The sequence below is a fragment of the Heloderma suspectum genome, chromosome 3 (genome assembly GCF_057233095.1).
Source record: "Heloderma suspectum isolate Gila_16-S chromosome 3, 16-S_ref, whole genome shotgun sequence".
NCBI lineage: Eukaryota > Metazoa > Chordata > Lepidosauria > Squamata > Helodermatidae > Heloderma > Heloderma suspectum.
This window is the reverse complement of record NC_139460.1, coordinates 139501437-139515508: the sequence shown is the minus strand read 5'-3', so window position 1 is coordinate 139515508 and position 14072 is coordinate 139501437. Positions and strand designations below refer to the sequence as shown.

Sequence of the window (14072 nt, the reverse complement as noted above, 5' to 3'; positions counted from 1 at the left end):
ACGTAATTTATTTTTCTTCAATACACTTGAAGAACCTTTCCATGCAAGGTTGCAATCCTCAGCATTTATTTATTTAATATCTATATTCCACAGTAGTTGAAGGTGTCTGGGTGGTTCACAAAATTATATTTACTCCACATAACAGCTGGATTTTATATTTCCAAAAAAGGAGGATCTGCCAGTCTTTTACTTACTCTTTTCCAGTGGTCCTAAGGGCACTGAAACGATCACATCACCTCACACATGCACACAGCCCAGTTTGAATGTCTGCAAACTCTCCTCCTTCATATCATCTTAAGACTGCCTATGCAGACACCTTGATTATAACATCCAGTCAGCCTCCCCCACCCCCTTTTTCATAACACCTTTCCTGATGAAGAGATCTGGAGATCTCGAAAGCTTGCACATTTTTGTTATCTCTGAGTTGTCCTAATAAATGTATTACACTGTATGGATTATTGGAATTACTCCATGTAGGTGTACTTAGAAATGCAGCCCTAATTTCTAAGTAAACATGACTGGGATCAGGCATGACTTTGGACGCCCTCTGGGTTAAATGTACTTTCCCCCTCTCCCATGCGTCTATGCATGCAAGCGGGTTGAGAGGGTATACAACCCCTTGAAAGGTTGATAGCAAGGGGCTGCATCCCAGCGCTCACTTACACGCCAGTAACTGAGCTCAGTGGGACTTAATTCCGAGCAAGCACGGCTAGGATCGGCCTACGAACAGTAACGCATGCGGTAACGTGCTTGACTGGCTCACGCCCACAGCGAGTTGGGGAAGGGGGCTTTTGTGCCTGAAGGAGACCGCCGGGGGGGTGGGGGCGTCTATCGCATCCTCGAGGGGGCCTCGGCGTTTGCCCCGGACCAGTTCCTTGCCCCAGCCAGGTTGCTCCGCAAGAGGTGGCGGCTTCGGCAGGGGGCGCTGTCCGGGGTCTCCCTGCCCTGCCGGTCCCGGCCGGCGCTGACCCATCCCGGCCGCCTTAGCGCTCCGCTCTTGGGCCCGGCCGCTGCCGAGGCGCCTCGGCCTCCAGACGGGACTCGCCCGAGCGGCGGCCGGGGAAGGCGCTGCGGCTCCCCCTGAGGGGGCGCGTGGGAGAGAAGAAGCGACCGTCGCGACGAGGCCTGTCGTCAGGGGGTGCCTCTCCCCGCTCCCTTTCTCCCGCCGCTCAGCCCGGGACCATGTTCCCCAGCACCGGCTCCAGCGGGCTGTGTGAGTACCGACACCCCCATCCCTGCCCTCCCCTGGGCGGTTTCTTTCTCTCCGTCCTCTTCCCCTCCTCGCAGGCTCGGCGCCTGGAGGAGGGACTGCGCCGTGAGGGCGCCTGGAGGGAGCCGGGTGGTGCGCGGGGGAGGAATTCTTCTCCCTCCAGCTCGTCTCCCCCTAACGTTAGTCGAGCCGGGCGCGGCTGAATCTCCTCCCCTTCCCGCCCTCTTCGTCCCTCCCCACCGCAGGAATCTACCGCCCAGCCCAAGACCTCCTCCCGAGTCCCTACCCGAAGTGAACCTTGGGCCGCCGCGCGGCCCGATCCTGTCACTTTGCGTGTCCTTTACTCGGAAGGAAGTGCCGCTGAGTTAGTTCAGTGGATGACTGTGCGTAATACGTCGATAATACCAGCTGAGGATGCATTTCAGGGACATGACGCAGTGGGTTCTAGTGCGCGAAAGTTTATGTCAGGATAAATCTGTCGAGTCTTGTAGATGCCGCAAGGCTTCTTTCGTTTGTTTGTTCTTGTTGCAACAGACTTAGCACGGTTACTCTTCTGGAATGGATTCGAAGAGGCTTACTCCCAAGTAAGCGTGTACAGGATGGCAGCATCTCTTTCACTCTTCTCACCAACCGCTCACCTATTCTGGGATCGCTTGGTGGTGGGTTAGTTACACACACCCCTTTCTCACACCACACTGAGTTTTCTTTGTAAAGTAGGACTCTTTCCCCTCCAGCTGTTCAGTGCAACTTTATGCATGCAGTGAGTAGTGATTCTAACACCTTTCGGTTTTCACAGGATTTGTATCCTGTTGAGGGATAAACCTTGACAAATGAAGGCTGCAAATCGTTTGCAGCTTGTTGGATGCAAGCCCCATTGAAATGGGTGGAAATTTCTTTTGAGTAAAGACATAGGATTGTGCCGTTGTTGTTGTTGTTCAGTCGTTCAGTCCTGTCCGACTCTTCATGACCCCATGGACCATAGCACGCCAGGCCTTCCTGTCCTGTGCTCTCTCCCGGAGTGTGCTCAAGTCCATATTCATTGCATCAGTGATGCTATCTCGCCATCTCAGGATTGGGCCAGTAGTCACTAAAAAGTCAGTTAACTCTGTATTTAATATTGATAATGCTACCCTAACTAAGGGAGAAATCCTAACCCCTTCTGAAGAATGGCTGAGGGGAGCTAGGATGGGAATGGAGTGTTGCTTCGTCAGCAGAGAGGAGCCCCACCAGCAGGGTGCAACATCTGCAGCAGAGTCCTCCCGTGCACTTGTGGAAAGCTCTGAAGGCAAAAATCTACCACCAGTGGTGTTTCTATCTGTGGTAGGCCCCGAAATGGAGCAAGGTGGGAGGTGCCATGGATTCCATCAGATTCAGAGCTCCCTTGCGCCCCCCAACGTGTCCCCAGATCAGGTCCCAAACCTATGCCAGCCTTAAGCTGGTGTAGGTAATTTCACTCCCATTGGTTTCAGTGGGGGAGAATGAACTGTCAGTAAGGGAACAACATTCATTACATGGAGGAGAAGGGGGGAAGTGCATGAGCCTAATGCTTACCGCAGCTGTTTCACATTCATTTAGAAGTCTTAGAGGCCTGCTTGAATAATTTTGTGAAGCACTGTGAGGATAAATTCGTTCAGCCTCATGAAGACTTGAATGCAGCTTTTAGTACAGTATCTGGAGAGGTGTCCAATGCACCATCTGCTCTAGTTATATGGGATCAGGCCTGAAGATGTGGACAAGACGCTTGTAGTTGTTTGGCCTACAAGAGGGGTGCACAACTTGTAGCCCTCCAGATGTTTTGGCCTACAACTCCCTTCATGCCTCACAATTGATGCATTTAAAAATGGAGACAAAGGGCATCTTTCAGATTTGGGCATCTTTCAGCACTTTGCTGATAAAATCGCTCGGATCTGTTCTGACTTGGATGCTGTAGTTGATGCAGATCCTGTAGATGTCACTTTGGCTCCTGCTTGTTCAGTGTTGATGGATTCTTTTCAATTTGTGCAGCCCGAGGATGTGGACAGGATCCTTGGAGTGGTGAGAGCCACCACATGTATGCTGGATCCTTGCCCCTCCTGGCTTATTAAAGAGGCCAGAGGAGAACTGGCTGAGTGGATAACAGGAGTGGTTAATGCCTCTTTGGAACAAGGTATTGTTCCATTATGCTTAAAAGAGGCGGTTGTGAGACCTCTGTTGAAGAAGCCTTCCCTTAATCCCACCATACTACATAACTATCGTCCAGTCTCTAACATACCATTTTTGGGCAAGGTATTAGAGCGTGTGGTGACCTCCCAGCTCCAGGGTTTCCTGGATGAAATGGATTATCTTGATCCATTTCAATCTGGTTTCAGACCTGGGTATGGCACGGAGACAGCTTTGGTCGACCTGTGCCGGGAACTGGAGAGGGGGAGTGTGTCCCTGTTACTTCTGCTGGACCTCTCAGCAGCATTCGATACCATCGACCATGGTATTCGTCTGGGATGCCTTGCTGGGATGGGACTTGGGGGTACTGTTTTACAGTGGCTCCATTCCTTCCTTTCGGGGTGAACTCAGACGGTGGTGTTGGGGGATGCCTGTTTGACTCCATGGCCGTTAGCTTATGGGGTCCCTCAGGGTTCTGTTCCGTCCCCTGTGCTATTTAATATCTACATGAAACCGCTGGGAGAGGTTGTCCGGAGTTTTGGAGTTCAGTGCCACCAATATGCTGATGACACCTTTCCACCAGATTCCAAGGAAGCTGTTTCTGTCCTTAACCAGTGTTTGGCATCAGTAATGGACTGGATGAGGGAGAACAAATTGAAACTTAATCCAGACAAGACAGAGGTGCTCCTGGTCAGTCAAAAGGCAGATCAGGGAATAGGGATTCAGCCTGTGTTGGACAGGGTTACACTCCCCCTGAGGACTCAGGTTCGCAGTTTGGGGGTGCTCCTGGATTCAGCCCTAAGCCTGGATGCTAAGGTTTCAGCAGTGGCCAGGAGTGCTTTTGCACAGTTAAAACTAGTGCGCCAACTGCGCCCGTTCCTGGAGATGTCTGATCTGGCCACGGTGACACATGCCTTGGTTACATCCCGTTTGGATTACCGCAACGTGCTCTACATAGGGCTGCTGATGAAGAGTGCTCGGAAATGGCAGTTGGTTCAAAGAGCTGCTGCCAGACGGTTGACTGGGGCTGGTTACAGGAAGCATACAACTCCCTTGTTAAAACAGCTTTATTGGCTTCCAGTCTGTTTCCGGGCACAATTCAAAGTGCTGACTATAACCTATAAAGCCCTATACGGCTCTGGTCCGAGTTATCTGAACGACCGTATCCTCCCTTATGAATCTGTCCATGTTCTGAGATCTTCTGGGGAGGGCCTTCGCTCAGTCCCACCACTGTCACTGGCACGTTTGGTGGGAACCCGGGAGAAGGCCTTCTCAGTGGCTGCCCCACGGCTGTGGAACACCCTTCCCAGGGAGGCTAGGATGGCTCCCTCCTTGATGTGTTTCTGGAGCCAGGCTAAAACATTCTTGTTCCAGCAGACCTTTGGGACATAGTTGGAACCTGGGGATAAGCTGCTAAAATGCTGTTTTAAAATGCTGTTTTAATGTTTTAATATAATTTTAATTGTACTGTTTAATTTATATTTTAACTTTTGTATATTTTCATATGTTTTAATTTTTGTAAGCCGCCCTGTGTCCCATTACTGGGGAAAAGGCGGGGTATAAATAAATATAATAAATAATAGTGTGTTTTGGAACACTTGGATGTATTCAATCAGACTGTAATACTACAGTTGACTGTTAAGTGGGCTTTGAATTGCACAAATCTACAAAACACTTTCTGTGGAGTTCCACCACTCAAATGTTCTATAGCCCTTTTTTCAGGGTTAGAACCTTTCCTTGAATTACTGCATTTGTGTAGAATACTTATTCTCAGCAGGCAGAAAACATCAAAATGGTGGTGGTGGGGGGGGAAATGAATAACAGATGCAAGGCAGCCAAGGGCATAGAATCATAGAATCAATCATAGAATCATAGAATAGTAGGGTTGGAAGGGGCCTACAAGGCCATCGAGTCCAACCCCCTACTCAATGCAGGAATGCAAGTCAAAGCATCCCTGACAAATGGCTGTCCAGCCTCGTCTTGAAGGCCTCCAGTGTGGGAGAGCCCACCACCTCCCCAGGTAATTGGTTCCATTGTCGTATTGCTCTTACAGTCAGGAAGTTTTTCCTGATGTTCAGCCGGAATCTGGCTTCCTGTAACTTGAGCCCATTATTCCGTGTCCTGCACTCTGGGATGATCAAGAAGAGATCCTGGCCTTCTTCTCTGTGACAATCTTTCAAGTACTTGAAGAGTGCTATCATATCTCCCCTCAGTCTTCTCTTCTCAAGGGTAAACATGCCCAGTTCTTTCCGTCTCCTTTCATAGGGCTTTGTTTCCAGCCCCCTGATCATCTTTGTTGCCCTCCTCTACACCCTCTCCAGTTTGTCTGCATCCTTCTCAAAGTGTGTTGCCCAGAACTGGACACAGTACTCCAGATGAGGCCTTACCAGTGCTGAGTAGAGGGGAACTAGTACTTCCCTGGATTTGGAAGCGATGCTTCTACGAATGCAGCCCAAAAGAGCATTTGCCTTTTTTGCAGCCACATCACATTGTTGGCTCATATTCAGCTTGTGATCGACAGCAATTCCAAGATCCTTCTCGCTTGTAGTGTGGTTGAGCCACGTATCCCCCATCTTGTAACTGTGCATTTGGTTCCTTTTTCCTAGGTGCAGAACTTGGCATTTATCCCTATTAAATGTCATTCTATTGTTTTCTGCCCAGCGCTCCAGTCTATCCAGATCACTTTGAATTTTGTTTCTGTCTTCCAAAGTATTAGCTATCCCACCCAATTTGGTGTCATCTGCAAATTTGATCAGCATTCCCTGCACCTCCTCCTCCAAGTCATTAATAAAAATGTTGAAGAGCCCTGGGCCCAGGACTGAGCCCTGCGGTACCCCACTCGTTACCTCTCCCCAGTTTGAGAAGGTCCCACTAATAAGCACTCTTTGAGTCTGATTCTGTAGCCAACTGTGGATCCACCGGATCGTTGTTTCATCTAGCCCACTTTGAGCTAGTTTTCTCATCAGGATATCATGGGGCACTTTGTCAAAAGCTTTGCTGAAGTCGAGGTATATGATGTCTACAGCATTCCCACGGTCTACAAGGGAGGTGACTTGATCAAAAAATGAGATCAGATTTGTCTGGCAGGACTTGATTTTGACAAATCCATGTTGGCTTTGAGTAATCACGGCATTGTTGTCAAGGTGCTTCCAGATGGATTCCTTTATCATGTGCTCCAGAATTTTCCCAGGGATTGATGTCAGACTGACTGGTCTGTAGTTCCCAGGTTCCTCCTTTTTACCCTTTTTGAAGATAGGGACAATGTTAGCCCTCCTCCAGTCATCTGGCACTTCCCCCGTCCTCCATGATTTCTCAAAGAGAATAGACAGCGGTTCTGAGAGTTCTTCTGCCAGTTCCTTTATGACTCTAGGATGCAGTTCATCTGGCCCTGGAGATTTGAACTCATTCAAAGTAATGAGGTGTTCCTTGACCATATGCCTATCGATCTCAAGCTGCAATCCTGCCCCTTCAGCCTGTACTTCGCCTTTGCCAGGGGGGTCATAGACCCTCTTTTGGGAGAAGACTGAGCCAAAGTAGGAATTGAGCACCTCTGCCTTTTCTTTGTCATCTGTTATCGTTTTGCCATCCTTATTTAATAGCTGAACCACCATTTCTTTCCTCTGCCTTTTACTATGCACGTAGCTGAAGAAAGCCTTTTTGTTGTTTTTAGCATCCCTTGCTAACCTCAGCTCATTCTCAGCTTTAGCCTTCCTGACGCCATCCCTGCAATTCTGTGCTATCTGCCTGTACTCTTCCTTTGTTACTTGGCCTTCTTTCCACTTCCTATATGTGTCCTTTTTTGTTTTCAGGTCATCCCTAAGCTTTTTGTGAAGCCACATTGGCTTCTTCTGTTGTCTTCCACCTTTTCTTCTTGTTGGAATTGTTTGTGATTGTGCCTTGAGAATTTCCTTTTTTAAAAGCTCCCACTCATCTTGGACTCCTTTTCTCGTTAGCGTCGCTTGCCATGGGACCTTACTGATAATTGTTCTGAGTTTATTAAAATCAGCTTTCCTAAAATCCAGGGTATGCGTTTGACTACACTCGGCTTTTGCTTCCCTTAGAGCCAAGAACTCAAGTACAACATGATCGCTTTCCCCCAGAGTTCCTGTAACTGCTACTTAAGTCATCCACTAAGTCATCTCTTGTTGGTTAGGATCAAGTCTTTGAACATTTTCTTATACTGTGCGCACTACCCCTCTTGATTTAACAAATTGTATAAGTACAAAATTTTCCTAGAAAGCTGTAATTCTATACAATCTTACTTGGGAGTAAGTTCCATTGAACCCAATAGGGCTTACTTCTGAGTAGACATGTGTAAGATTGCACTGGGAGTAGGGTGACCACTTATGCATTGACAAAAAAGAGGAAATGCATCACCGAAAAAGTGGGGGGAAAGGACACCAATTTGCATAATATTTGCGGTGTGTCTGTAGGTGAAAATTTAGACATAATAATTATAATTTAAATAGAAATACAATATATCTAGCCATAGTAGAGAAGACTGTGACCAGGTGACCTGCGTGCCTGCTCAGTCTCCTGTCCAGAAACTAACTGTTGATCGGCATCTTCAAGACCCCTGCTCTTATGGTTCTTTGACTTTAAACCAGAATCTGACTAGACACCTCTTCAAATAAAGGACTGTTCTCTGCCAGTTCTTCAGAATAGAGGATTGTTATCTTTAAAGAAGGACACCTAGCCACTCAAACTGGTGTGTGCTTATTGATATATTTATTTTCAGAACCAGGGTTTTGGAAAAATTGCCCTGTCTGATGCTATATATTGTAAATTGTGATTTTACCAGATTGGTCACAGAGCCCAGTTTATATATATTTTACAGAGCATGTATTTTGGCCCTATATTTAGATCTCCATTTAGGTTTTACAAAAAGAAATCAAAATACCATGCCACAAATTCTGTGTTCGGTGTTGCTGTTGTGAATGCCACGGGTAGAATCCTAAACACGCTTACTAAAGAATAGGTCACATTGAATGTACACTTTACATAGTAATGTCCATAGACACTTAGATAACCTCATGCGTGGAAGTTCAGAGCAGATAATACATTATTAATATCACTCCCTATAATTGTAAAAGGGAATGTCCACATGTGTATATCCCAGGAAGGCAAGATAGAAGAGGGTCTCCGATTGCCAAAAGAATCCTGCTATAAATGATTTCAGGAACCTTTTTTTAACCTAGACAATTTAGAATATTTTCTTAAATCTGTGCAATTCAAACATGTACAGTTTCAGAAGCATTATCCTTGCTACTCAACTACAGGACATTTTGTGATCCAGGAAATCATCTTATAGTGTTACAGCATTTGTGACATCTTAAAAACTGGCATGTATTAATGTTTTAAAATTCTAAAATCTAAATTAGGACAGTATCTTAATTAGGCCAACCCAAAGATCACAAAACACTGTGCAGGCTTTTGAAATCTCTAGTTCTCTTTCTCAGGCAAGATGTTACAAAAAGCAGCTGGGGGTGGCGAAGAAGAGGAGGGGAGGGGAAGGCTGACTGATGCTGAAGTCATGACATCTTTTTTCTCTTGCCAACCTAATACGGATTTTGGGATTTTTCTTATAGCCAATATGGCCACCCTTGCTTTTAATGTTTAAAATGTTTTCCTACACTAGAGATTTTACAAACAGCTGTGTTTTCCACTGTGGTTGATTCTCACATTTATGTGTTGGTTTGAGCTGTGCCTCCTCTACGTTGTGATATAAGTAAAACTAACCAAATGTTCACTTCCTGTATGCTAAAGGTGGATATGTCTAAACTGAACACTAATGAGCAAGTACTGATAAACAGTTTGTATCTCTATTGCAATGTAAATAAATACAACAGACCAAGAATAGGGCCTTGTGCACTATGAAGGGTGGGAAGGCTTAGGCCAGACTTCCCCAACCTAATGCCTTCCAGATGGTTTGGACTACAACTCCCAGGTATTCTTGATCATTAGCCATGCTAGCTAGGGCTGATGGGAGTTGAAGTCCAAAACATCTGGATGGCATCAGTTTGGGGAAGGCTGTGTTAGGCACGGGTCACCAGTGTGAGAATAGTGGTGTTATTCGTGTCCCTACTTTAATCTGTGAAATGTTGGCGAGTGCTATTTCACGTGTCCAGACTTGAGGCAGTTTCAGAAACAGTTCTGAGACAGAGTCCTTGTTCATGTTTCAAATGAAGGCCTATTCTTTGATTCTATGAAATGAAGGCCTATCCTGAATATACTCACAAACGATCTCATAATGCTCAGTGAATATACCTGTCTTGGTTAAAGTAGTTTCCTTTGGAGCAGAGCAGAGGTAGGCAGCTGTTTGGGGCTGTGGACACATTTGGCAATTTGAGAAACTGACCTGGGCACTACCACAAAATGGCTGCCTTGGGAGGCATGGCAAAGGACAAGTAACCTGCCCAAAAGACTGAGTACAAGATAGAGGTGGGATCAGAGCCTCAGCACACTAAACAGTACCAACAGAAACCTATTTCACTGCAATCCCAGTTGCTAGTAAGAAAATGTGTTAATTAAAAAAAAAAAGGTGGGAGGGGTAGGGCACCTTGGTAGGTACCATGAAAGGTGTCTGCAGGCACATTGGTGCCTGTAGATACCATGTTGCCTACCTCTGGAGCAGAGTAATTCACGGAAAGATGCATGCAGAGGAGACTGTGCATGACAAACAGAACAATATATATGGATTGGGTTCAGTGATTATCAAAAGAAAACCATGATTCAATATATAGTTTATTTATTTAAAATACTTTCTTATCAAATCTAAATTTATTTTACTGCTTTAACATCATAAAATGATTCAGCTATAACTTAGCATATGAAAAACACAGGCAGCTGTGTTGGCCATAAGATAAATTCCAAAATCCATATTAGGAAAATACCTTTTATTAGGTCAACACAAAGGTCCCAAAATAGTGTGCAAGCTTCTCAGTTCATGACTCATGAGGCAAGATGGTAAAGCAAGCAAAATGGGGTGGGGAGAAAAAAAGTGACTGATGTTGAAGTCATGGAGTTTGCATTTAATCACTGTCTTAAGATAGAATGTGGGAGGAGATTCCAACTATCCTAGCACCTGGTAGAACCTAATTTGAATGTCTACAACCTCCTTCCCCGTTGTATCTTAATACTGCAAGGAAATGCAGACTTTGTGGCTTCAACATCAGTCATGTTTTTCCTCCTCCACCTTTTGCTTTGTTTACTAGTGAAAGAGATGCAAACTGCTGCATCCTATGCAACCTAAGCACATGCATCTCAGTTATTGTTATCTGAAAAATAGTAAAAAAAGAGAGAGAGAGAGAGAGCTGAAAATAGAAACCACATGTAATCAGCAAAATAAAGTGTTTTATTTAGACTAACTGTCTTATACAGTTGCAGTATTAAGGACTAACAGCATATTTAGACAGCAAGTTAAACTTTACAACATGGATAACATTGACTTTATAGCATACATAGGAATCCTCATTCTTTAATACTGCAGATTGTCTTATAGAAATGTTTTCATGCTACAAATTTTGAGTGAGTGAAACTTTGGCCCTTTTTGCATGGTGGCAAATTGTGGGTTAATTAACTCATTATTTGCTGCAGTATGTGCCTGATGCATGCTGCCGCCAGTTTGAATTTGCAACCTCTGATTGGCCTGATCTTCTGTGATGTGTGAACCCAGACCCTATTGGTTAATCATGGGTTAAACAATCCACAGTTAACCTATGATTAGTTCTTAGGTTACCTGTTGGTTGTTTAATCCGCAATTAACCCATAATGTCTGGGTTCGCACATCACAGAATAACCTCCAATTGGGGTGATCGAAATAGTGGGATAATTAATTAATGCATGATTTGCTGCTGTTATGTGCACCAGGTATTTGTCTTTAAAAACATTTCATTCATCCCAAAAGAGGAAATATTTCATGAGTGTGATTTTCAGTTTTCCTCCAAATCTCAGTTTTTTCCATTGGAAAAATGGGGGGGAAGTTTTCTGGGGCGTGGGGGAGGGTATCTTTATCCACCTAATTTTTCTGTTTCTTTTCCAAGTGTTCACATCTCTAGCTAGAACTCCAATAAAAGAAGGTAGAAAGGTCTATTAATAGTTTAAGGGGCGCAATCCTATGGACTACACTCTTGCAGCTCGTAAGGCCCCAAACTCGGAGGCTTCCAAGATTCTTATGCCCTTCCAGGCTGAAGCCGGCAGGGTAGGAAGAACAGCAGAGGCAATGTTTGCCTCCCCGCCCTCTGATCTTTGAGTTTTTCGCTAGATGGGCTTTTTAGCCCGTCTAGGGAGGGTGCTTCAGAGAGGAAGGGATAAACCATATCCTGGCCTCTCCGGTCTCCTCCCCTCTCTGCCCACCAGAACATTCCCTTTTCCCAATCTCTGAGGTTGATTTTTTTGACCTCAAAGAAGCAGCCAGTGCAATTCTTGCTGTGCTAGCTGTGAGGGGTCCAGATTGGGGAATGGATCTTGACTCCCCTTTCCGAGGCCGGAGCAGTATTGGAAAGGGTTTTCTCAGGCATCCTGTCATCCCTAGGATGCTTGTCCAGGGACCATAGGATAGCTCTCTTACTCTGCTTTATTTTAATCACAAATAAAATTAATAGGTAATGGTAGCCTTTTTTTTAATGGTGGGCTTTTAATTTTGGTTGCAAATCATGTTCATTCTTTAACTTGTTTTCAAGTTATCTCTGTAGCTGAGACATTATTGTATATTTATATATATATATATTTCTTTTAAAGATAAAGCACCTCTGTCAAAGGCCCTCTTAATAATACCAAGCACGCTCTCACTTCTGTTGGCTCTACTCTTTCAACATTATCAGAAATTTTTCGCATACAATCTGCAAGAAGTAAAAGAGGAATTTCAGGTAAGTGGTGATTCATTTGTAATACTGCACATGTAGGAGAGTGATAGCTTTATAGGCCAGGAGTTCCATAGCTTAGATTTTCTTTTCTTTTTTTGATATCTGAGATGTGCTGTGTGCTCCAGAATTGAAATCTTAGGGCAGTATCCAATGGTGATTGCCTGCGGACAGCTAGCCCCACCAATTCCCTTACACAAGTGGCGCCCACCACTTGTGTTGCAGAGATTTAGCTCTTCTGGAGGTAACCCAAAACAAGTGAAATCACTCATTTCTGGAACGGGGCTGGTCAGTAGAGCTCACGTAAGGGAGCTTAGTCAACCTGCCCCATTCAAGAAACGAGTGTTCCCACTCGTTTCAGGGCTTTCCCGTAGAAGTGCTAAATCTCCGCTGTGCGAGCTGTTTGCACAATGGAATTGGCGGGGCTGGTGGTTCGTGGAATGGAAGTGGTGGTGCCCCCCCCCCCCTTCGCTCACAGACCTGCAACTTTGGATATTTCCCACAATGGCTTGAAATCCTAACACACAGCACTCAGATAATATAAATAATAGTAAAGGAGCATTCATGTTTGCAAGAGAGGACCCACTGAAGGGGATATGTTCTGTTTGCTTTGTTTGTTTAATTTATCCATGAGTTAGGGTAAGCTCACATAAATATTAATCAATTAATAATCAGTTCTGTAAGACTCTGTTCAAAGGCCAAAGGTTTACATGAAATTGCCGTTATAGTTATGTTAAACAGAATAATATTGCTTGCTGCTGGTGGTGATGGGAATACCTATGCTGCTTCCATTATGCATTCCAGTGCTTTCTCCCAGATGGATTTACTTACAATGTAGGAGCCTGGATGAAGGAAAAATAATGATGGGAGAACAGAGTGCAGGCAGATAAACAGCAGGCAGGATGAGGGGAGGTTTTAGTGCTCCCCATCTTTGTGATCTTTTTGCTCTTTAAATCAGACAGATACCACATCCCCTGCTTTATACATGATTTGAGGCAGACTCACAAGACACAGTTTGCTACCATCACATGCAGTGTGGGCCTACTTCTGAAATGAGCACCTGATGTTTAATGTTTGGGTCATGAGAAAAAAGCTGATGATAAAACAAGCACAAATCTTTGTAGTAAACTTTGCTAAATTTCAAAATATGAGTGCGTAGAGAGTGCTGAACCCCCTTTATTTCCTTTTGTGGTTTGTCTTTAAAAGGGGGCGCAAGATAATAACTTGTTCCAGAAATAGCAATGTCCTTTATGGAAGGATTCCTTTTGACCATTATTAACAGCATTTTGTGGGCTTGTAAGTATTGCAGATTTATAGTGCTACAGACCAGTGGTTCTCAAAGTTTCCCTATGTAGGTGCAGTAGAACTGTTATCAGGAAAGTGTGACTTCATTTAATGTGCAGTTTATAAGGTGAAGGTTGTTAAAAAAAAAAAAGAAAAAAAAAGTTGTAAATGTATTTATATGAGCACTTTGTTCTTGTAAAATAGTTTAGAAAAAGAACGATTGACAGTTCATACATAATTTTGTTTTCTACTATTGTTGTAAAGTTTCATATCAAAGCCATAAGCAGTAACTATCATATCTTAAGAAAAGGGTAAATACCTGTGTATTTTTTTTAGATTTGGAGGCTAGTATGTGGACGAACGGTATGTCTTGATCTCAAAGACACATTCTGCAGCAGCTTGCTCATCTACAACTTTAGGATATTTGAAAGGAGATATGGCAGCAGAAAATTTTCGGTAAGTTCAAGTTCCATTTCCTCTCATGTTTCCCAGGTAATATATTTTAAATCCTCTTGTATCTCTCTCCCCTCCCCATTCTTAGTACAAAGGGTACTTGAATATCCTAGGTAACTGCACTT

The 14072-nt window shown here is 44.5% G+C and overlaps 1 protein-coding gene across 1 annotated transcript in view; it reads left to right on the top strand.

Annotated features, from left to right (window-relative positions):
• The first annotated feature begins 999 nt into the window (after positions 1-999).
• Positions 1000-14072, top strand: part of UBAC2 (UBA domain containing 2) — a 116175-nt gene continuing 103102 nt past the window's right edge. The window contains exons 1-3 of the mRNA XM_084844703.1: positions 1000-1213; positions 12089-12216; positions 13831-13950. Coding sequence (XP_084700829.1) covers positions 1183-1213; positions 12089-12216; positions 13831-13950 — 279 coding nt within the window. The 5' untranslated portion in view covers positions 1000-1182. The remainder of the gene's footprint in view (positions 1214-12088; positions 12217-13830; positions 13951-14072) is intronic.